The following is a 24,429-nucleotide window of genomic DNA, read 5'->3' as shown; positions in this document are numbered from 1 at the left end:
GAGAGAGGCCAGGGTTGTAATCCAGTAAGATGACATGAATAAATGACCTTATCTTTATATAAAAAATATTCAAAAACACACAAAAACAGAGGTTTCGCTACTCCACTCCTGGTGTGTGGTCTTAGGGAGGCCACTTGACCTCTCCTATTGTGCTAGTTAGTACTTGCTAATACTCCTATTAGGACACCTCCATGTTCTAAGATGTCAAATGTAAATACCCACCCTGCAAATCTGATCCAAGGAGCAAGTCCATTATTTACAGGATAAAAAGCACTTGATAAAAGTATTGTGTCCAAAGGTGAGAATTAAGTTAGGAGAGATTTTCAACAGAACAAAAACAAATACAGTCCCTGCTTTATTTTCATTTGGTCATACACACCTTTAAAAAAAAAAAAAAACACACACACACACACATATGCTTACAAAATACCCGAAACATCAAGAAGTAGAAGGGCATGAAACAGGGTGCTTACAGGCTTAAAAAATACCCTAGGCTTCAGAATCAAACAATACCAGTCAACTACTGAAAATTTCTTTGTTCAAAACACAAAGATGTTTTGTTATCGTGGGACTTAATTTTTTTTTAACTTTAAAAAAAGAGGCTTCTTCTACTGCCTGGCTTCTCTTCCTTTGAAAGCCATTTGCAAATTAGAGATGCAGCCTTCGCTGGTCTCTATGTTCAAACAACCCTCCACCCACTGCCTGCCCTCTTAACGGTGCAGGCTCCCAGGGCCCACCCTGAAGGCCAGGGCAGGGGCTACAGAGCATCCAAGATGTGGTCGATCTTGGTGACCAGCTCCTGGCGCTTTCCAGAGATGAGCTTCTCATTCTCGATGTACGTGTCCTTCTTGAGCTTGCCGGCCACCAGCCGCTCAGCCTCCACCGCTGACTTCAACACCAGCTCCTTGACCTGCACGTCCAGCTTCTGCATTTCACTCACCTAACGAGGCAAGAGCAGAGAAGCACTTGACAGTGCCCATCCGACCTAGCCCCACCAGCTCCCAAGCTGACAGACCCTGGAGTGCCGCAAATACAACAGTGCTCCAGGCAGAGGAGCTGGCCGTGGAGTAAGAGAGGCCCTGTTTCTGATGCCAGTTTCACCAACGTAAATAGTTCCTTCGAGCCCCTGCACCATCCTGGGCTCTCATCTAGCGAACAGGACCGTCCAAGTCTATGCTGTAGAAGGGCCATGTAAGGTCTCATACCCTCCTGAACCCGATACTGAACAGAGGCCCATGAAAAAGCACAGCTCCAAAAAGTGGCCAGTGACAGGAAGAAACTAACACAAGGGACGTAGAGGGGACGCCAGGAGGGACAGGTGACTGGGGACTCTGAGGGGCACTTCTGCGAGGAGGTAACTGTCCTCACGGTTAATGGTAACTTACTTTACATGGTATGGATCAGGCACGGCTCTGTGCGCTTCACGTGCGCTAGACTCATTTCATACTGAGATGCTAACTGCATTCTCATTTCACACATGAGCAAACTGTTGAAGAAAATTCACTTGCCCAGGTTTACAGAATCTGAATTACAGCCTGGATTCACACCCGTGAAGTCTCAAGCCTGGGTTCGTCTTACCATACCATGAGCAGCCTGAGGTCTGGTCCAGCCTGGTCTGCAGCAAAGGAAGCAGGTACTCTCAGCACTGGCCAAGTGGACAGATAGTGCTGTATAGCCCCGTCCAAACCCAACTCTCAATCACAATCAAGACCCCAAAACATCTTGTTTCACCTCAGGAGCTGGTAGGCACCTAGTGATAAGCACAGGCTAGCTGCATTCTCCCCTCACAAGCATGCAGGTAGAAGCAGAGCTACCTGGTATCAACCTGGACAGAGCAGTGAGACAGTGCTCTGGACAGAGGGGTACAATACCCTAAAATGGGGACGGGGGCCCAGAGCCAAGTGATGCCAGACACTTACTCTGTCACACAGATCAGAGCCCTCTGTCTTCAGCCTGGACTGCAGCAGAGCAATCTCACTGGTCAAGGCCTTGTGTTCAGTCTCCAGGCTCTTCTTGCCGCTGTTCAGAGTGGAGACATCCCGAGATTGCTTGTACCTATTAATGGTCTCATCAAAGTGACGGTACAGGCCTATTCTCTTGTTGACCAGGGTCAAGACCTGCTCTGTGATGCAAGCCACTTTCATTCTGGCTTCTGCAGCCGGATCCTGGACAGAGATACACCACGTGTGAAAACATCCAAGCTTGAGCCCCCTCTGATTCTGTCCCCCAAATAACACCTACCACCAGCGGCCAAACAAGAAAAGGTACTATCTTGGAAAGTCAGAAAATCAAACCCCTAGGGTGGGTGATGTAGCGCAGCAGGTAAAACCACTACCTGTGATGCAAGCATCCTATATGGGCGCAGGTTCAAGTCCTGGCTCCCCCACTCCCAATCCAGCTCTCTGCTAATGGCCTGGGAAAAGCAGTAGAAGAAGGCCCAAGTACTTAGGCCCCTGCCATCCATGTGGGAGACCTGGCACAGCCCTAGCCATTGCAGCCACCTGGGTGTTTCTGTGTCTCCCTCTCTCTTTCAAATAATCTTAAAAAAAAGAAGAAATAAAATCAAATCCCTGCTAACATTTCATCTGGGCCAAGTCCAGCAATGGACCAGACCAGGGACACAGGGTGAGACAGACATTTCTTCACAGCCTGGCAAGGCAGAAAGGTAATGCAAACCAGGACAGTAACGCCAGAGTGGGCCATAAATCGAACAGGGGAGGTGCTGAAGAGAACGTTCGGCTCAGACCAGGGAGGGCTTCAGGGAAGTTTATTAGAGCTTACTCCTCCAAGGACGTTCCAGGCCACAAAGGAAAAAGCCAAGCTCCCCTGCCTGCCAATCATGGCCCTCCCTGCTTTCCAGTCTTCTCTCACATGTGCCCACTTCAGAAGTCCTGTCAGTTCAAAGGCTCAGTCTGCTCTGCACATAGCTGATCTGGTGCACAATTAACTTTTAGCTCAATAAATTATTAAAGTTTTAAAGTAGGTTTTACACATGTGGGAAACTGGTAAATAAACCAAGGTTCCATAAAAAACCAACAAGGAAGAATTGATATGGGTGACTCCCATAGCATGTTTACATAGAAAAAAAGGACACAAAATACATATCATTATTACCTTTTGTGTAAAAGGAGGAAATAAGGATCCAGATATTTTGGCAACAATAAATCAGGAAGACTATTCAGACTGATGAAATTGGTCACCAACAGGAGCGCGAGTAACTATGCTACGTTAGAAGAAAGGAGGTTGCTGATGGGGCCAGGTGGACAGCTGCCGCTCGAATCGTCTCCCCACAAGGAGTGTCCACAGGGAGGGAGAGGAGCTGTGGTTCAGCCAAATGACAAGCAGCAGAATAACCACCTGCCGTCTTTATGTTTCTCCTACCCCAGCTGAGCCCACAAGTTACCCTATTTCCAGAACTAAAACAAGACAGGAAGCACTGGTGATCACAGACACAAGTGCCAGTACCTTTCCAGTGGGATTAGCAGAGGCCACAGCAGGGGAGGATCTTCCAGCGATAGTCCTGCTCTGGGCTTGCTGTGAGGACTGGTGCCCAAGCTAGTGAAGCACACTACCAAGGTACAACAGGCTGACTGATAAGGGTAGGAAGCAAGCCTCGAGGGTACCTTGGTGATGGAAAAGTCCAGGCGGACATAGATGATGACGGTGAAAAACAGGATGTAGAAGGCAGCTACCACCAGCAGGGGTTCCTGTAGCATGAGCACCTTGTTGAACGTGTAGTGGACCTGTGAGCAGAACCAGAAGACAGGCTGCACAGAGCGGCAGGGACATAGGAACCTGGCACCCAGGCCTACTCAGGCTGCCCACTCTACCACCTGCTACCATGGCCCACCCCCAGAGGTAGCCATAGGCTTAAACCCTGCACTCAAGGAGGGGAAGAAGGGAAAGTTCACAGCCCCAGCACCCACTGTCTCAGCAGGGAGGCCCAGAAGGCAGTGCAGCCACTCACCACAATGTCCTGAATGTGCTGTTCTACCAGATTTTTCTTGTAAGCAACAATCACAGGGCGGCCAAATGTGTCCAGGTAAGTGTAGTGCAGCTCATCTGGGGCACGGCTGATTTCATAAGGACTGTCAACTTGGATATTCCTAGAGGCAGATGGGAATAACTCAGACAACTCCACCGACAAGCCAGGAGTGGCATGGAGAATTCCAAGGCTAACGGGCCCTTTACAAGATCACCAAGTTCACACACTCCCACTCTGCTTCCCTTCCAGCAATAGGGAACATCTGCCCTGAGACAGCTGATCCACTGCACAAAGCCCTGTGTGAGAGATCTGCTTGTGCTGAGTCATCAGCTGGCCCTGCATCCTCCACTCACAGGTGCATGCAAGTACAAGACAGCCCTGGACATTCTACCCAGTGAGTCTCTTGGGGACTTGAAGAGGCCATCAGCAGTTATCTCAGAGTCTCTTTCTCCTGCCATGAACAAAGGCTGCTTACAAGGGCTGGTACACTGTTTTTTCTGTCCAGACGTCTGTCCCTTCTGGTCAACAGCACACCCTAATTTTGCATAGAAAAGCTATCCTTCCCACACAGAATGTTATCCCCAGGAAGAACAATCAAAGTGCCTCTTGTTTTGATGATGAGAGCAGACAAATGACCAAAGGTGGTCAAGCAGATGCTTCCTGTGTAACAGAAATCCCCAGCAAAGTGACACAGACTACCGACAGGTGTGTTCACTCATGTCAAGGGCAAGTTCCCATGAGTGTCTATCTCCTCCCATCAGCTGGACTCCTAGAGATGCGCTGGCTCCATCCTTTCCAAAGCCTGGTTCTTGAACTTCTGCATAGCCCTCACTTCCCATCTACATTCTCTTAAAGTTACCAAAGGCAAATTCTACTGTTTGTAACCTGAAACCCTGCTACACCATCTGAGGCACTCCCTTTCTGACCCAGGAGAAACAGAGCCACAGTCCATTCTTCTTACCCAGTGTCAACACAGCACACTGTCTACTGGGCTGCCGGCACTGTGTATCTTTTCCTGTTGTGTTAGTACCCAGGCCATTCCCTCTAGCTTGCTCAGGACTTTGGATATGGCACCTGTCACGTGAAGGTACTGTTTGGGGAAGGCCTCATAAGTAAACCACATGCCTTTGTTCAAGTCTAACTTTTCTGTTTCACTTCAGTCACAAGGTTCCCTACAGGTTTCTCAGTCAGTGCTATTTACTCAGTACCTACTCTGTGTCCCTGGAATGCAGGTTCCCCTTGACAGGTACCAAGTGGGCACCATGAGAGAAATGGGACACAGAGGAAAGGAACAATTACACTCACTTGGCTCCTTCAGGCAGAATGATCTTCACAGTCAAAGAATCTATCACCTGCTCATCAAACACATGGTCCACAAATCTCATCTTCAGTGCATACTGATCGCCTGAGGATCAAGCAAACACACACAGCAAGGTGAGAACAGAGGAAACAGGGTAACAGCAAGGATGGGGCTGTGAAAGTGCTCACCTTACACAGAAGGGCGTGAAGCAATCTATAGTTAATGGTTGGGGCAGGCATTGTGGTGCAGCAGATTATGCCGCTGTTGGGATGCCCATGTCCCATATCACAGTACCTGGTTCAAGTTCCAGCTGCTCTGCTACCCATCTGCTTCCCAGCAGGCAGCACATGATGGCTCAGTCACTGAGTCCCTGTTGCCCATCTGGGACACCCAGGTGGACTTCTGAGCTCTTGGTTCAATCTGGCCCATCCTTGACTGTTGCAGACATTTGAAGAGTGAACTAGCTGATGGAAGTATCTCTATCTTCCTCCCCCTGCAATCACTCTCTTTAATAAACAAAATTTTGTTATAAAGATCTTCCATCTGCTAGTTTACTCCTCAGATGGCCTAATGGCTGGAACTGGGCCAATCCGAAGCCAGGGGCCAAGAGCTTCTTCTCGGTCTCCCACATGGGTGCAGGGACCCAAGGACTTGGGCCATCTTCTAACTGCTTTCCCAGGCCATAGCAGAGAGCTGGATCGGAAGTGGAGCAGCTGGGACTTGAACCAGCTGCCTGGGAGGCAGCAGATGACAGTCCAAAACTGGGACCCGCCACTCATGCGGAATATTCAGAGGGTGTTCCTGACTTCATCCTGGCCTAGCCCTAGCTGTTGCAGGCCTCTAGAAAGTCAATCAGCAGATGGAAGATCTGTTTCTCTCTCTCTCTGCCTTTCATTTAAAAAAGGGCCTGCTATCCCAGCCTTCCTAAGAATGACAAGGGGACATTTTCTCCATCGATGAGGACTAGTAGCTGTTTTATTTGGGGAAGAGCGGGATTTAAGAGTTTAAAGTAAAGTCTCTTCCTTACTGTTGATGACTGACCCAAATTATAGAGGTATTCATAGCTTGGGAGGTTGTAGCCAACGATGTAATGTGTCTTCCACCCTCCAAAGAGAGGGAAGCGAGGCCGGATTTCCATCTCTACGGAGTCATCCAAAATAAGGAGGTGGCTGGTGGACACGTTGCCGATCTCATCCCGGTAGTAAACATCCTGGGCAGCTGCAGGGAGGATGGTCTGCAAGACAGGGGTGAGCCCTCTACAGCGCCAGAGCCGTCAGAGGAAACCACCCCGAGGGTGGAGAGCTCTCTGCACTGGGGCTTCATGAGTGCCCAAACTGTAAATAATCAAGACCAGTCTACTTTCCCTGAAAGGGTTCCGAGTTTCTAGAAATCACATCTACTCACTCGAGGTTGCTAAGTAGCCAACTCATTCTAAACAATAAATAATGAAGAGAACTGCAAATACTTTAGTGAATATAGAACACTTCATACACAGAGAAAAATAATCTTGCAAGTTATGCTGCAGAATTACATGAGTTAGGTGACAGGGTCAGAGATGCATTCCTTATTGCATCTTCCAACTCTGCACATTGTGTTTGATAATGGGAGAAGGAATGTGATTCCTCTGTTCGCACAGTGAGCCCTTCTATAACAAACCAGTACATGACAATGTTTGTAAGATTCCATATTTAAGACGAGATATACAGCTGCACAGGCAATATCATTAGACTTTTTTAAAAGAGCACTGTCAGAGAAAAAGGAAATTATAAAAAATGTCAGCAGTTCTTGTATTTGAGTGATGATACTATGAGTACATTTTTCACTTTTTCTATTCAAAGTTTCTCTTAAAAACATGTCTCCCTTATATAAATGGGAAAATTTTATTTTTTTAAGATTTTATTGCTTTCATAATACTGCCACTCAATTACTTAAACATCAGCCGATCCCAAAAAAGTGTATGTAGTCAGGTACAAAGAGCAGAGAAAGGGTAGACTGACTGTAAGTCAGCATTCCCACTGTCCACGTTGCTGAGCACAGCCTACCTTGAAGGAGCGAATGGAGGAGATCCCACTGTCGGGCTGTCTCTGGTAGTCGTAGCGCGAGAAGGGCCCCTTCAGCACAGCCCCCGTGTGCTTCAAGTCCACGTTTTCCTCCACAGCGATATTCCCCCAGTGGGAGACCTCGATGACACGGGTCATGCTGGTGATGGTGAGGAAAGGGCTGTTGTTCTCATAGTGTACTTTAAAAGCATCCTGGAGAGACAGGAAACAGGTATTCTAGTTTTGCCCAACAGAAGAACCAACACTAGCGTAAATCAAATAACCTGTACATCAGCAACAGAATGGTTAAATTATGTTATATAACGTATGCAACATCTTAAAATATTGTTTATTGGACATTTTACAACATTATAGAAACAAATATTCATTATATATGTGTGTGTGTGTGTATATATATATATATATATATTAAAGATTCATTTATTTATTTAAAAGGCAGAGCACAAAGAGTGCGTGGAGAGAGGGTGAGAGAGGGAAAGATATCTTCCATTCACTGGTTCACTCCCCAAATGCTCCCAACAGCCAGGGCCAAAGTCTAAAGCCAAGAACTCCATCGTGATCTCCCACATGGGTGGCAGGGGCCCAAGCACTGCAGCCATCCTCAGCAGTCTTCCCAGGCACATTAGCAGGAAGCTGGATCAGAAACAAAGTAGCCAGGACTCCAGCTAGCACTTCAACATTGAGATGCAGGCACCCTAAGCAGCTGTTTAACCTGCAGCACAATGCCGCCCCTCTGCAGGAAGATTTGGCTAAACCTTTTCAAAGTTCATACAAGAGATCTTAAAATGTTCACATGCATTGGTTTGAAACGTTTTACTTCAGAAAAATCTACCCTGAGAATATATAAAAAGTTAGGTTCTCAGAAAGAAAAAAATCCTGTGATAAGAAATACACTACACTACAATGCTTAGTATAGAAAAAAACCTAACTGTCCAACTATAGAAACTTGGCAAATACACTAAAGGACATCACATCAGGGGGATGGCCACTAAAAATGGTTTACAAAGGTAATGCAGTAACATAGTAGAATGTTGAGAGAACTTTCTAAGTGACAAATGATTTATACAGACTCGTCAACCTTGTCTACCTATGGTTGAACCAAGCACACATCATGTATAATATGTAGTTAGGCCTTTGACAGCTATATCTGTACTGAATATATCTTTTTTTTCCCTTGTCATTATTGCCTAAACAATACAGTGCAACTATTTACACAGCATCTACACTACATTAGGCATTAGTAACCTGGAAATAATTTAAGTATACAAAAGGATGTACACAGGTTACAAATACTGTATCATTTGAACATCCACAGATTTTGGTATTCTAGGAGGGTCCTGGACCCAAACCCTCTTGAGTACAGAGGGACACTATTCACATAACATGACCTCCACCTTCAAAAGCCCTGTCTCCTTCATCAGGGCGCCTGGATTTGAGTCTCAGCTCTGGCTCCTGAGTCCATCTTCTGCTAACACACACCAAGGAAGCAGTGGTGATAGCCCAAGTAATTGAGTTTCTGCCACCCACATGAGAGATGTGGATTAATTCCTGGCTCCCAGCTTCAGCCCAGGCCAACCTGGGCCATCTTCAGAATTTAAGGAGCTCTCTCTCTCTCTGTCCCTCTTTCTTTTTGTGTCTGTCTCTCAAATAAGTAAATAATTTTTTAGAATAACCTGAGAGGCCTTTCTTTAAAAAAAAAAAAAAAAGTTGAGAACTGATGCCAAATTTTCCAAATAGTCTCTCATGAACATTTTAATCATTTTAAATTATATTAATTTTGAAAGGTCCAAAACAAAAATATGCAAATTTCTAAAAGCCTATGGAGAAGATATCCAAATCAGTGTCCAGCAGGCACTTATCCAGTTAGTTTCAAGTAGGGAAAAATAAGTAGAGGAAAAAAATAAGTTAGAGAAAGCACAGCCCAGAGCAGTAAGTCTCTCAGCAGCACAACAGGTATGCAGACCCCAAGACTCGGCAGCATAGGACAACTTCAACAACAGGCAGCGCCCCTCTCACTCCCCAAAAACCCATGAAACAATATCCACAGGGTATGACGTTTTGATAAATGAAAGAATATGAATATATTTGTAGACAGAAACACTAAAAAAATATCAAAAACAGTTACCAGGGAAAAGAAATGGGCAGAACATGTGGAAGCAAGAATTCTTGAAATATTCTTTTTGTCATATAATTCCACTAATAGACTCACATTCATGTATTCATATTCAAAAAGTTGTTGAAAAAATTCTTAAGGGGTAGCCAGTTGGCACAGTGATTAAGTCCCTGCTTGAGATCCCTGCCTCCCAAGTTGGAGTATTCGGTGTGAGTCCCAGTCACTCTTTCTGACTGCAGCTCCCTGCTAATGCACACCCTGGGAGGCAACAGGTGACAGCTCAGGTATTTGGGTCCTTGTCACCCACAAGGGAGACCCAGGCTGAATTCCTAGGTTCCCAGATTCACAGGCCCTAATCGTTACAGGTACTTGAGGGATGAACCAGAAGATGGAAGATCTGTGTCTCTGTCTCTCTGCCTTTTTTTTTTTTTTAATTTTTTAATTTTTTATTTTTGACAGCCAGAGTGGACAGTGAGAGAGAGAGACAGAGAGAAAGGTCTTCCTTTGCTGTTGGTTCACCCTCCAATGGCCACTACGGCTGGCGCACTGCAGTCGGCGCACCGCGCTGATCCAAAGGCAGGAGCCAGGTGCTTATCCTGGTCTCCCATGGGGTGCAGGGCCCAAGCACTTGGGCCATCCTCCACTGCACTCCCTGGCCACAGCAGAGAGCTGGCCTGGAAGAGGGGCAACTGGGACAGAATCCGGTGCCCTAACCGGGACTAGAACCCGGTGTGCCGGCGTCTGCCTTTCAAATAGATAAATTAAACTCTACAGATGATCTTAAAACCACTTCAGACCTCCATCCACCCTGTGAGGCCTTCTCTGAGCAGCCTGGGATGGCTGCATCTCCCACTGAGCCTACCTGACTATAGGCAGGGACATCTCTGAACGGCCCATAATCCAGGAGGTCCTCGGAGCGCGTAGGGTTTCCCAGCTTGGTGTAGCTTTCCACATTTCGGGAGGCAAGCTTCACACGCATGGTTTGTGTCTTCGTTGGGTAGGGAGAGTAGAAATAATGGTTTCCCTCAAACACCACAAACTGTTTCTCTGATTGGGTGATCTGAGTTGGATATGGCTGAAGCACATGGGTGTAGACAGTTTCCACAATAACTGAAAGCTTGGTCCCTGGATCAAGGGCAACTGGGAGCTTGACCGTGAAGAATCTCCCACTGAAGGAATAATGAGGCAAGAGAATTAGAGAGGTTAAGGAAACTGAAAATAGAGCCAACGGTTCAAAGTCCAACAAGTTTAAGAGATCACATTTCATCCATTTCTTTTTTTTTAAAGTAAATATGGGGTTTTTTTCTTAAGATTTATTTTATTTATTTGAAAGACAGAGTTACAAAGAGAGGTAGAGACAGAGAGAGAGGTCTTCCATCCGCTGGTTCACTCCCCAGATGGCCACAACGGCTGGAGCTGCACTGATCTGAAGCCAGGAGCCAGGAGCTTCTTCCAGGTCTCCCACGTGGGTACAGGGGCCCAAGGACTTAGGGCATCTTCTACTGCTATCCCAGGCCATAGCAGAAAGGTAGATCGGAAGAGGAGTAGCCAGGACTAGAACCGGTGCCCATATGGGATGCCAGTGCTTCAGGCCAGGGCTTTAACTTGCTGTGCCACAGCGCTGGCTCCGTCCATTAAGTCTTTTAAGACATGTCTAGATGTTCATCTCAAGTTTGTTTATAATACCAAATGAGTGCAAAACTCTCGACATCCAATGAGAGCACAGCAGTTAACACATTCTAGCAGAATCACACAATGTAAAATTGGTGGTCATTAAAAATTGAGTTGTGGGGGGAGGCTGGTGTTGTGGCATAGCAGGCTAACCCTTTGCCTGTAAAACCAGCATCATATATAGGTGCCGGTTAAAGACTCGGCTGCTCCACTTCCGACCCAGTTCCCTCCTAATGCACCTGGGAAAACAGCAGAAAATGGCCCAAGTGCTTGGCCCCTGCACCAATGTGGGAGACCTGGAAAGCTCCTGGGTTAGGCCTGGCCTGGCCCAGCCCTGGCCATTGTGGCCATTTAGGGAGTGAACCAGCAGATGGGAAGATCTCTCTTTCTCCCTCCCCCATCCTCCTCCTCTAACTCTGCCTTTCAAGTAAATCGAAAAATAAATAAATATTTTAAAAAATAAGTATTTAGTGCAGTGGTTAAGATACCATTTGGGATACCTGCCTCACATATTGGACTCCCTAGGTTTGAGTCCACTGCTAATGTACACCCTGGAAGGCAGCAGATAATGGTTCAAGTACTTTAGTCCTGCCACCCAAGGGAAACCCAAGTAGAGTTCTAGGTTCCTGGCTTCAGCTTGACTCAACCCTCATTATTGCTGGTATTTTGGGGAGAGAACCAGCAGCTCTCTCTCTGTGTATGTGTATGTGTGCACGCGCACCCATGCTCACACACCTTTCAAATTCATTAAAAAAAAAAAAAAAAAAACTTGTATCTAAACATAGCTATAAACACAGAAAGATGTCCACATACAATGTAAAAGCTAATCAGTTTGTGCAAGTAACAAAGTATGATTTAATTTTCAGACATAAAAATACATGTGTATGTAGAAAAAACTATTTCAGTAAAATGTTCAACAAAATGATTTTTTAAGGGAATTCCTTATTTTTAAATTTTTATTTATTCATTTGAGAGGCAGAGAAATAGGAGACAGAAAAAGATCTTTCATCAACTGGTTCACTCTCCAAATGCCTGCAAGCCTGTCACCAGCTATCATTCTGCAAGACACTCTGCAGCAGCCTGGGATAGCGGCATCTCCCCCTGAGCGTTCCCGGGCCAGGAATGCAAACCAGGTGTTCGCACTGGTGACAGGGACTCAATCATCTGAGCTATCACCACTGCCTCCCAGTGTCTGAATTCGCAGGAAGATAAGTCAAGAGCCAGAGGCAGATAACTGAGCCCAGGCACTCCCACATGGAACACAGGCATCTCCATAAGCACCTTAACTGCTAGGCCACATGTTCACCTCTCAACAAAATGTTAATGGTAACGGTTCTCAGAGTGAACAAACAGCTTCATCTGGTTGGCCTTTTTCCAATTTAAAATGAGTTTTAAGAGCCAGTGTTAATGGGTTATTTTTCGCCAGCCATGATGCCGGCACCCCATATGGGCACCAGTTTGAGTCCTGGCTGCTCCATTTCCAATCCAGCTCCCTACTAATGGCCTGGGAAAAGCAGCAGAAGATGGTCCAAGTGCTTGGGCCCTATCATCCCTATGGAAGACCCAGCTGAGGAGCCGGTGCTGTGACGCAGTAGGTATTCCTCTGCCTGTGGCACCGGCATCCCATATGGGCACTGATTTGAGTTCCAGCTGCTCCTCTTTCAATCCAGCTCTCTGCTATGGACTGAGAAAGCAGTAGAAGATGGCCCAAGTGCTTGGGCCCCTGCACCCGCATGGGGGACCAGGAAGAAGTACCTGGCTCCTGGCTTCAGATTGGCGCAGCTCCAGCCGTTGTGGCCATTTGGGGAGTGAACCAATGGAAGGAAGACCTTTCTCTCTGTCTCTCCCTCTCACTGTCTGTAACTCTACTTCTCAAATTAAAAAAAAAAAAAAAAAGATAAGACCCAGCTGAAGCTCTTGGCTCAGCTCTGGCTGTTGCAGCCATGTGGGAAACAAATCTTCAGTTGGAAGATCTCTCTCTCTCTCTCTCTCTCTCTCTCTCTCTCTCTGTCACTCTGTCTTTCAAATAAAAAAAGAAGGCATTTTAACGTGCTCCATGGTATATCTCCTTAAAGGGCAGAAGGTGGATTAATTCTCCTGCTGCAACCTATAGAACTCACATTGTTATACTTCATATCACACTCTAAAGCACTCTACTGCAAATATAAGAAGCACTCCAATTCTTGACTTCAAGTCCTAAATCTGCTTTTTATCCTGCTCTGTCCTGAGCTCTAAACTCAACTTTTCAAATGCCTGTGAGCCAGCTCCACTGACCACCTCACAGATAATTCAACAAATCCAGTATCAATGGTGATCCCAACTCCCCACTGCTAATACTGCTTCCATCTAACCAACTCTAAAACTAGAAACCGCAAGCAATTTCTGATGCCTCTCTGACCCCGACAGCCAGTATCTGATGGTCATTCTTGCCTTACAAAGCATCTCAGGTTCACTCCCTCCTCCTGCTTCCTCCTGGTTCACACCAGTACTTCTTGTCCACATTAATGCATCTCTTCCAAATTAACCTGCTGATCTGTCTCCCGCCAGCCATCAAGACAATCTGATGGCATTTCTCCCACCCTAATTTTACAAGTTGTTAAATGCTAATTTTGCTTTGATGATCCAGACATTTCCAAAGCTTTTAGTGCTCCAGGGTCATCATTAAGAACGCATGTTCTTATCAAACCGTGGAAACACCAAACAAGGGTTTCTAATGGATAAATGGCTAGACAGACAACACAATGCTGACTATACCAGCATCTAGGAAGCAGACAAACTTTTTTTCCTATAGCTCTTCTGCTAGATTTAATGAGAGAGCATTTTTGTGAAGGACTTCATTTGTCAGGTAACCAAAATAATTATTCATTTACTGAAATAGATTTACTGAGAACTCAGAATGTGTCAGTTTCTGTGAAAGGAAGAGGTATTAAGTCTGCAGAATGTGTGCACTCATAACCAGAAATAATACGTTGTAAAAAATTTTTTAATGCTCCCAACCGCCTGCATGATAAAATTCACACCTCTAAGAATGATGCACAAAGCATTCCTTAAATTGACCGCAGTCCTCCTGACACTGCACTTTCCTGTGGGCTCCAGCCACTCTGAAGGCACAATTAACTAAACACTTGATGAGATGTCAAACCTCTGTATCTTTACAGATATCTCTGCCTGGAATGCTCCTTCCATTCCACTGGTTAGCCCTCTTTGTGATTAGGCCAAAGTTTGTTGAGGACTTCCTGGGCACCAGGTTCCATTCTCACAATATTAGATGTATTAATTCAACTAATCTTAACCATAATCATGAGGCAGACATTGTTTTGCTGGAAAGGAAACTGAGGCCACACAGGAAACAGCAGAAAAAGAGAGGATTTGAAATCGGGAACTAGAGCAACAAAGGCCACACTCAACAACTATGCTCCGGGCCTCACCAAGACATGTGCTGCAGGCCATCAGCCAGAGCCATAAACACACAGGATCCTCAGACAGCCTCCGAGAGGGCAAGGAGTCCCTTGGACGTTTACAAAGGAGAGGAATTTTTTTTTTTTTTTTTTTTGACAGGCAGAATGGACAGTGAGAGAGAGAGACAGAGAGAGAAAGGTCTTCCTTTGCCGTTGGTTCACCCTCCAATGGCTGCACTGGCTGGCGGGCTGCGGCCAGTGCACCGCGCCGATCCGAAGGCAGGAGCCAGGTGCTTATCCTGGTCTCCCATGGGGTGCAGGGCCCAAGCACTTGGGCCATCCTCCACTGCCTTCCCGGGCCATAGCAGAGAGCTGGCCTGGAAGAGGAGCAACCGGGACAAAATCTGGCACCCCAACCGGGGCTAGAACCCAGTGTGCCGGCGCCACAAGGCGGAGGATTAGCCTGTTGAGCCACGTCGCCGGCCACAAAGGAGAGGAATTTTAACAGCAACTTATTTAAGGCCAATCTTCGGATCCAACATTCTCAGGGTTGGTGAGGTGCCTATTTCATGCACTCTAAGGCTGCAGCAGAAAAATCTGGCTACAGTCCATACCCAGGCTTCACAGAATTCAGTCACCCCCAGGAAAGACACATCACTGTCAGTGCTCAGGGCTGAGGAGCAATGGCGGGTGGGGTGCAGTGAGAGGACTGCCTGCCCCTTGGAAACAGAATAGGAGTCAACCGCAGTTCAGAGGCAGTCTGCTTACACAGTGAGTTCTCACATAAGGCTCTGAGGATCCAGAAGATCCCCTCTGCTGGTGAGGGATCCTTATCCCACACAGATTACAGAGACTTGCTCTGGGATGGAAAGTAACTACTTTTTTTTTTTTTTTTTTTTTTGACAGGCAGAGTGGACAGTGAGAGAGAGAGACAGAGAGAAAGGTCTTCCTTTGCCGTTGGTTCACCCTCCAATGGCCGCCGCGGTAGCGCGCTGCGGCCGGCGCACCGCGCTGTTCCGATGGCAGGAGCCAGGTGCTTCTCCTGGTCTCCCATGGGGTGCAGGGCCCAAGCACTTGGGCCATCCTCCACTCCCTGGCCACAGCAGAGAGCTGGCCTGGAAGCGGGGCAACCGGGACAGGATCGGTGCCCCGACCGGGACTAGAACCCGGGGTGCCGGCGCCGCAAGGCGGAGGATTAGCCTGTTGAGCCACGGCGCCGGCCGGAAAGTAACTACTTTCTAGTAAAACAAGCTGCCACTGCTTAAGCGACTCCAGTTGCAGCATGAGTAATCAGGAAAGACAGGATCCGCTACAGCCTGCTGCTGGCTGCCGCATACGCTACTTAAAAGTCTGATGCGCCAGGCCTCTAATACTGCAAAGCAACTCTCCAGACTTAGCACGCCAACGCTGACGGGGTCACGTTTAACAAGACAAGATACAGATGCTCTGGGGCAGCTTACCTTCTACCCTTAATTTTGGTTTCTCGCACTTCCAGATTGTTCTCTTCCTCATCTTCTCCCTTCACCTACATCAAAGAAAAACAGGTTGTTATTTATCTTTTGGTTTCTAAACTGTGAGCAACCAACCAGCTTTTTCAGAACATCCACATTAAAGTATTCAAACAATCAGAACTGTCTGAAGTTTGAATTTTTATTTCAGTAAGTTTTTTTTGCATCTGAAACACTAAAACACTATCAATTCTCTCTCACTGTCCACTCTGCCTGTCAAAAAAAAAAAAAAACACACTATCAAAAATTTACTTTTGCATAAAGTGGCATACTAAGCTCTGTAAACATATAGCATTTTCCCTCAATGATCAGATACACACATACAAAGATTACATTTCTAAATACTTCTTAAAGGCCTCAAAGACTTCTTCCTGGGTGTTTTCTTCTTCATATACATTCAAATATGAATATGTGTAGAAAAAAATATTTATTTATATAACAGAAAAGTCTCATGCATGACCCAAACTGTTTTTACTTCCACTAAAGAAGTAACAAGTGGGGCCCGTATTGTGGGGCAGTGGGTTAAGCTGCATCCATCCTATACTGGAGTACCAGCAGGTTGGCTGATCCACTTCCTACCCAGGTCCCTGTTAATGCACCTGGGAAGGCAGCAGATGGCAGTCCAAGTACTTTGGCCCCTGCCTCTCAAGTAGGAGACCAGGATGGAATTCCTGGCTCCTGATTTCACCCTGGCTGATTCCTGTATGCTGTGGTCATGTAGGGAGTGAACCAGCAGCTACAAGATTTGTTTCTCCCTCCCTCTAACTCCACTTTTCAAATACACAAACAAATCTTTAAAAAAAAAAAAAAAAAACTTGCAGTCACATTACCTGATTGGTTCAAAAATCATTTGTTAATTCTGTAGTCTGAGACCAGTTATGTGAATACATGTGCTACTTTATAACCCAGTGGCCATGAGAAACAACTGGATGATAAACGTAACACAGAGTGTATATTTCCTACCAACTGCTTTGGAAATTGGTGAGGTTGCTAAAAACATTTTCAGTAAATTATCTTCAGTTTTTATAGAACTTACTCTCCCTGAACCCCTCCCCAATTTCTCTCTATTGAAGAACATGTGGTGGCAGGTGCCCAAATATGTGGGCCATCTTCCACTGCTTTCCCACATGCATTAGCAGGGAGCTACATTCAAAGCAGAGCAGCCAAGACTCAAACTGGTGCTCATATGGGATGCTGGCCAAGCAGGCAACAGTTTAACCAGCTGTGCCGAACACCAGCCCCAACTGCAGGTCTTAGAACTCAACACAGCGCTACCTCATAGCCACCAGGGCCAGAAAGGGCAATGTGCCACAGCAAAACATACACAAAAGTATGGGACAACCTGCAGCAGAGCCCTGACTTACTGTTCACTTTAAGACTTCGTGCAGAGGATCCAATTACCTAACCTGCAGGTGACAGACTGCTCACCTGCCACAGGAGAACTTGTACCCCTCAGAAGGTTGCTATGAGGGTTAAATGAGAACACCTACCACCATACCTGATATAGAGTAGATATTCAGTAAGAAAAAATTATCTTGCCAGAGAGGGAGAGAACAAACTAAGAGATCCAAGAAAACCTGGAGGTGATGAGTATGTTTATCAGCTGAACTGTGTTAACAGGACTGAATACCCATGTTCAAACTCAACAAAAAATATACATTAATTTCATGCGATTATTTTTGGCAGAATAGAGAGCTTCTGCTGTGGTCTAAGTCACAACTTGCTTTTATAAAAGGACGAGATTTAACATTCAAAAATTTCAAAGGTGGCGACGCACATTTACAGCAAGTTTGGATCCATCTTTCCACAAACCTTTGCGTAAAATCTTGTGTTTCATCATGGACAAGGCATGAAAGGCAACAGAAGTCATTTCAGAAACATCACCTCTATAAACCCAGTTTTATAACTACACATTAAGTCGGAGAATAAGACGTGCTTAGAAGAAATGTGACAATGTAATGACTATTCTCTCAATAAATAATTGGGTAATCACTTAATGAACACTATTTAATGAAAACAGTAATAAAAACCAAGCCTCTGTATTTGCATATTCCTTCTATTCCCAAAGCCGGTATTTTCTTTCCTTGAGAGTGGTAAATGTATCCATGGAAATACCCGGAAGCACACAGTCCGTACTTAGGAACCATTTAACAAGAAAACAGGTAGGGGAAGAGAGAGACCTGGACTTGACCTTTGCAGCCCACTGCTTTTCCCAGGCCATTAGCAGAAAGCGGGACCATCGGTCCAGCAACAGGACATAACAGATGCAGGCGTCCCAAGTGGCGGGGACCCTGGCCCCAAGGACAGCCTCTTAAAACTTTGAGAAGAGTTCTTCTAATATTTAAACAGTGTGCATTAGCAACTTCATTAGTGTGTCAGAGGGGCAGGCAGGGGGTGACGCTGCATTGTGGGACACCCCCACCCCTTATCTGACACGGCGCTCCCCACTCACCTTCCTGCCAGTCCACCCCAGGAAGCGGTAGGTACTAAGTACTAGTACTTAGGCCCTGCCGCCAATGCAGCAGACAGTGCCAGAGCTCGGGGCTCCTGGCTCCAACCCTGGCTGTTGCGAGCATTCGGGGAGAGAACCAGGGGATGGAAGGTGGCTCTTGCTGTCCGCCTTTCAAGTATGAAAAAAAAACTTTTCTAAATGGGTTATATTAACAGGAGTTTCAAGTGAGTACAAACTTGAATCCTTAAAACCCGTCACGTCTGAGTGTTCTGGGTGAAGTCCAGAAAGAACCTCCAGTGGCCCGGATACTGGATTAAGGCAATGAAATCCATCTTAATTCATTTATTCGTCGTCCACGCGGGTGATCGAGCCAGTTTGGTGCACGCGGGCACCCTGCCGGGCGCCTAGGATCCTGGCGCCGCCGAGCCGAGGTGCGGCCAGGGCTGCCCAGGCGCGGAGCAGGCTGAGGGGGTCGCCCGCTGGACCCGAGGAGCGGCCCACGTGAGCCGCGGCTCGTGCTGACGTGTCCCAGTCCGCAGGCCGGCGCGCACGGGCCGCGTTACAGCGGCGGATCCCGGCCGCCCCGGCCTCCTCGCGCGTCCCGGGCCTGGCCGCAGACCCCCGGGTCCCGCCCGTCGCTCCGGGCTGCGCACTTTCCGGGGCCGAGAGGGGCGCGATCGCGGAGGGGCAACCTGCGCCCCGCGCAGCAGGAAGTGCCCACGCGGGGCGGCGGCGCGGTCCTGCCCGCACTCACCTGCACGCCGAGGTGCGCCAACCGGGCCTCGAGCTCGGGCTCCAGGGCCAGGAGGAAGGAGGTGGCTCGGGACGAGGAGCCGCCGCCCGGGTGCGCCAGGACGATCTCCGCGGTCACCTTGGCCAGGTGGCTGCTCAGGTCCACCGTGCGCTTCACGTCTTCGTTGACTAATGGCGGGGGCTCCGACGAGGCGCTGCCGGGCGCCGGGGCCCAGGCCCCGAGCACCAGGAACAGAAACAAGCAGGCGACGGGCGCCTCCATGACCCGGACCGAGTGAGCGCCTGGCCGGGCCGAGAGCCGCCGCCGCCGCCCCGCCTCTCGCCACCGCGCAGCCTCTCATTGGGCGCCGGCTGGCGCCACAAGATGGCGGCGTCCAGAGAGAAAGGACCCCGTCTCCAGGGCAACGGGGCTGCCCTCGGGGCGCCTGATGGCGAGCGCGCTTGGAGCTTCTGTTCGGTGACCCGGCGTGGTTGTTACCGCCCTGCCCTTCCACCCTTCCCTGGCTCGCTCACCTCTCCTACCGTTCTCCCACTGCAATGACTGCCTCTTCTGCTCCTTGAGATGCAGAATGTATGCGACAGTAAATGCCAAAATTAGCAGGCGAAAGTTTAAGCAAAAACAGGATATCCGTCATCTCAGAGTTCTCTCTCCTAAAATATTTAGTAATTACAAAGGAGAAAACAGTTAATTTGTAATGGAGAGTTGTGGCAGACACCACCTTAACCAAATGATCTAGGTAGATCTCCCCAGGTACAGGATATAGTAACATCCGGTACCACTGAAAAGGGCACCTCTTTCTTTTTTTAAATTTATGTATTTGAAAGAATTACAGAGAGGCCAGCGCAGTGGCTTAACAGGCTAATCCTCCGCCTTGTGGCACCGGCACACCGGGTTCTAGTCCTGGTTGGGGCGCCGGATTCTATCCCAGTTGCCCCTCTTCCAGGCCAGCTCTCTGCTATGGCCTGGGAGTGCAGTGGAGGATGGCCCAAGTGCTTGGGCCCTGCACCCGCATGGGAGACCAGGAGAAGCACCTGGCTCCTGGCTTCGGATCAGCGAGATGTGCCGGCCACAGCAGCCATTGGAGGGTGAACCAACGGCAAAAAGGAAGACCTTTCTCTCTCTCTCACACTATCCACTCTGCCTGTCCAAAAAAAAAAAAAAAAAGAAAGAAAGAAAGGGAAAAAAAATGAAAGAATTACAGAGAGAGAATATTTTCCATCCCCTGGATCACTCCCCAAATGGCCACAACAACTGGGGCTGGGCCAGGCCAGGAGCTTCTTCCCAGTCCCCCATGTGGGTGCAGGGGCCAAAGCAGTTGGGTCATCTTCCATTGCTTTCCCCAGACCATTAGCAGAGAGCTAGGTTGGAAACAGAGCAGCTGGACTTGAACAAGCACCCAGATGGATGCTGGCATCACAGGCTCTACCTGCTGTGAAACAACTCCAGCCCTAGTACCTCATTTCTGTGGTATTCCTGTTAGGTAGGAAGTCAGATATGAGCTTATGTGTGTGTGACAAAGGCCTAAAGACAAGACGTCTATGTCCAGCATCTGCATCTCAAAGTCATGCGGATAACGTTTCAGGGGCAGCCCAGGGTTTGCATCCTGCCCCGCCCCCTTCTACCCCGATAACCTGCCAAGTGGGGTCCTCACCCCTTCTGCCTGATAATCTTCCAGGTGCAGCCCAGTATCTGAACTTCAAACTCACCCAGCCCCTTCTACTCGATAACCATCCTTCCTCTAAGGCTCTTCTAAGGCGGGGCAACACCAGTCAGGCTTCCCCCTGTCTGATAACTTCAGGGGGAAAACTCAGGAGTTTTTCTACTTACATCCAAAAAGCCCTTTGTTCCAAGAGGAGCAGAGGTGGGGAAGCAAGACCCATCTCCTTAAAACCCCCCGGCCTCAACCAGACTGCGCGCTCAGCCCTCTGCCTCTCTGCTAGGCCGCCTTCCTGGCCTGCCCAGGTGTGATCTCTCCACTCAACCATGTAACCCCGCTCTCCCCCAGTCTGAGCGACTGGGCACTGTCTCTCAGGTCCTGTCTGGAGAGGTGCCCATCCGTTCTTACGGATGTCCCTTCCCTAATAAGCTTTGCTACTTTACTTTCCACTACTCTCTGTCTCACGCCTGAATTCTCTCTTGTGCAAAGACAAGAACCCTGCCATTCTCTGGTAACATTGCCAAAGATTTGCTGAAAATACATAACTTCAATATAAACATTAGAAAAACAAAATTGAGTGGAATTCTACAAAATAATTGACAAGAATTAATCTCTCTTACTTTGTGTTACCTTGGAGGTTATCTGTGCACCTGCCTTTCTTTATGGGGAAGGGAAACACCAAAGTTTGATTCATTCCTTCCCTATGATGACTCCTATAGTGTGCGGGTGTTGCAGGAACTCAGTAAAAAGGTATAGAAATGTTTTTTACACTTAGTCAAGTAAGTGTGAAAAATGGCACACTACACATTAGCAGTAGGTCAGTGAAACATTACGATTCCCCTACTTTGCAAAGACAGAGCTACCCAGATGTCACAGGAAACAAATTCACCTGCAGAGCCCACCAGGTGCTCACAGAAGGGTATTCAGAACAGTTCTTCATTTCACACTCCAATTGCTGCTGTTTATTAGTCAAAGCCCTTTTGGTGACAAGTAACAGAAATCCAAAACTCACACTAGTACAGTAGTGTGTGGTACAGTAAACTGTTACTGCAAAACTCCAAAACAACATGTTCTAGACCAGAAGGATGTTTATGAGTTTCTCATGTAAAAATCCTGGGGAACCCAGAAATGCAGGTTCCCTCATTGTGACTCTCTCCCAGCCTAAACACATGGCTTCCATCTCGTGATCCAAGATGAGTGCTTCTGCTTCTTCCACACTGTCCACATTCCAGCTATATTAGTTTTGTGCTGCTGCAACAAGATGCACGTGACACTGGGGCATTTATAAAGAACAAAAACTTTGTATCTTATAGTTTTGGAGGCTGGAAGTCCAAGATCAAGGTGCTAGCAAGTTCAGCTCTCTGGAGAGAGGAGCTCTCAGAGCCCACGATGGTCCCCTGATGCTTCATCCTCATAGTTTCCCCTCCCTTTAATAAGGGCACCTAATCCCAATGAGTCACCTACAAAAGGCTACACCTCCCAATACTGTTGGATTGGGGATTAAAGTTCCAACGAATTTTTGGATGAGACAAAAAACACTCACACCATAACACTGGTTAATAGTGAATTTGGGGGGGGGGGGGGCAGAATTGGTATTGTGGTACAGCTGCAGCAGTTAAGCCACTGCCTGCAACACCAACATTCCATATCAGAGCACCAGTTCAAGTTCCAGCTGCTCCACTTCTGATCCAGCTCCTTGCCAATGTGCCTAGAAAAGCAGAGGATGATGACTTAAGTGCTTGGGTCCCTGTTGCCCATGTGGGAAACCCAGATGGAGTTCCAAACTCCTGGCTGGCCCAGCTCTGGCCATTGTGTCCTGGGGAATGAAATAGTGGATGGAAGATCAGTGTGTGTGTGTGTGTGTGTGTGGCTTGCTCTCATTGTAACTTTGCCTTTCAAATAAAATAAATACATCTTTAAAAGAAAAAGAGAGAGAGAGAGAGGTATCTTCCATCCACTGGCTCACTCCTCAATTCCCCCCATAGCAAAAACTGGTCTAGGCTGAAACCAGAAGATGGGAACTATCTTGGGTGGCAGGGACTTGACTGTTACTAGAAATATCTGGAATTAGAGGTTCTTGTCCTTTAAGAAAAGACTTTCAGATAGGAGACAGAGTAGCAGTAAGCAAGCTAGCAAAGTTTAATGAGGTAACACACACCATAAGCTGGGTGGGCAACTCATCAGAAGAAACTGAGAATGCCTAGTCCACTTTCAGACCGTGGTTTGTATGCTTTTGGGGTCCACTTTTTTAAAAAAATAATTGTATTTACTTGAAAGGCAGAGTTACAGAGAGGCAGAGGCAGAGAGAGATCTCACTGGTTCACTCTCCAGATGGCTGCAATGGCTGGAGCTGGGCCAATCCAAAGCCAGGAGCAAGGCATTTCTTCTGGGTCTCCTACAAGGGTGTAGGGGCACAAGGACTTGACACTTCCACTGCTTTCCCAGGCCATGGCAGAGAGCTGGATTGGAAGTGGAGCAGCTGCGACACGAACCGGCGCCCATATGGGATGCCAGCACTGCAGACGGCAGCTTTACTTGCTACACCACAGTGCTGGCCCCGGGGGTCCACTTCTTTCTCTTATTTTTTTCTGTTATCTTCCCCCTCCCTCTTCTGGAATATTACTTTGGTACTTTCTTTAACACCCAAAAGGTTGTTTTTTTCTGTCTTCTCCTTCCTCTCCAATGGCTATAGAGGCTTAGAACCATAATGGTTGGTCTTTTTATAAAAATATTTGAGAGGCAGATAAAAACAGGCAAAGAAGCCAGCAAAACCAGGGCTAGGCCAGGTGGAATCCAGGAGTCAGAAACTCAATCCGGGTTTCCGGACACCTGCTACCTCCCAGGGTACAGTAGGAAGCTGGAAACGGAAGCAGAGCCGGGACTCAAACCCAGGCACTCGGATATGGGATGCAAGCCTCCCAGAGTGGCAGGCAGCTTACCCACTGCTAAATAAGCAAATAAACCCTGCTGCCGTCCAGCTCACACACTCCAGAGGCTAGAGGATGCTTTATGGGCAGTGTTCTCGTTACCAGAGACAGCGTGAAACAGCTGAGGCCCGACCTTCCACCCTCCCCCAGCCTGGGCATTGCTGCTAGCTGTTCTGTGACGCTGGCCAAGTGACTTCCGCTTTCTTCACTGTCATTGTCAAATGCGAAAGCATGTGGCCAGCACGTGGCTGTGACTACTGTATTAAAGTGGCACTCATCTGGGCTGGTGCTGTGGCTCAACAGGCTAATCCTCCACCTTGTGGCGCCGGCACACCAGGTTCTAGTCCCGGTTGGGGCGCCGGATTCTGTCCCGGTTGCCCCTCTTCCAGGCCAGCTCTCTGCTATGGCCTGGGAGTGCAGTGGAGGATGGCCCAGGTGTTTGGGCCCTGCACCTGCATGGGAGACCAGGAGAAGCACCTGGCTCCTGGCTTCGGATCAGCACGATGCGCCCGCCACAGCGGCCATTGGAGGGTGAACCAATGGCAAAAAGGAAGACCTTTCTCTCTGTCTCTCTCTCTCACTATCCACTCTGCCTGTCAAAAAT

At 47.8% G+C, this 24,429-nt stretch overlaps 1 protein-coding gene across 1 annotated transcript; it reads right to left on the bottom strand.

Moving 5' to 3' along the window:
• Positions 1-342: 342 nt before the first annotated feature.
• On the bottom strand, positions 343-19,544 carry RPN1 (ribophorin I). Its single transcript, XM_062200565.1, has 10 exons — positions 19,242-19,544; positions 15,988-16,052; positions 10,321-10,627; positions 7,328-7,537; positions 6,327-6,519; positions 5,291-5,390; positions 3,968-4,106; positions 3,624-3,743; positions 1,920-2,165; positions 343-940 (listed from the first exon to the last, which is right to left on the bottom strand). Exons 1-10 carry the CDS (start codon positions 19,500-19,502, stop codon positions 758-760), a joined length of 1,824 nt encoding a protein of 607 aa, XP_062056549.1. The 5' UTR covers positions 19,503-19,544; the 3' UTR covers positions 343-757.
• Between the last annotated feature and the right edge of the window lie 4,885 nt (positions 19,545-24,429).

Source organism: Lepus europaeus, chromosome 9 (genome assembly GCF_033115175.1).
Source record: "Lepus europaeus isolate LE1 chromosome 9, mLepTim1.pri, whole genome shotgun sequence".
In the NCBI taxonomy this organism is placed as follows: Eukaryota; Metazoa; Chordata; class Mammalia; order Lagomorpha; family Leporidae; genus Lepus; species Lepus europaeus.
The sequence above is the reverse complement of the archived record's forward strand: the minus strand, read 5'-3'. Positions and strand labels throughout refer to the sequence as shown.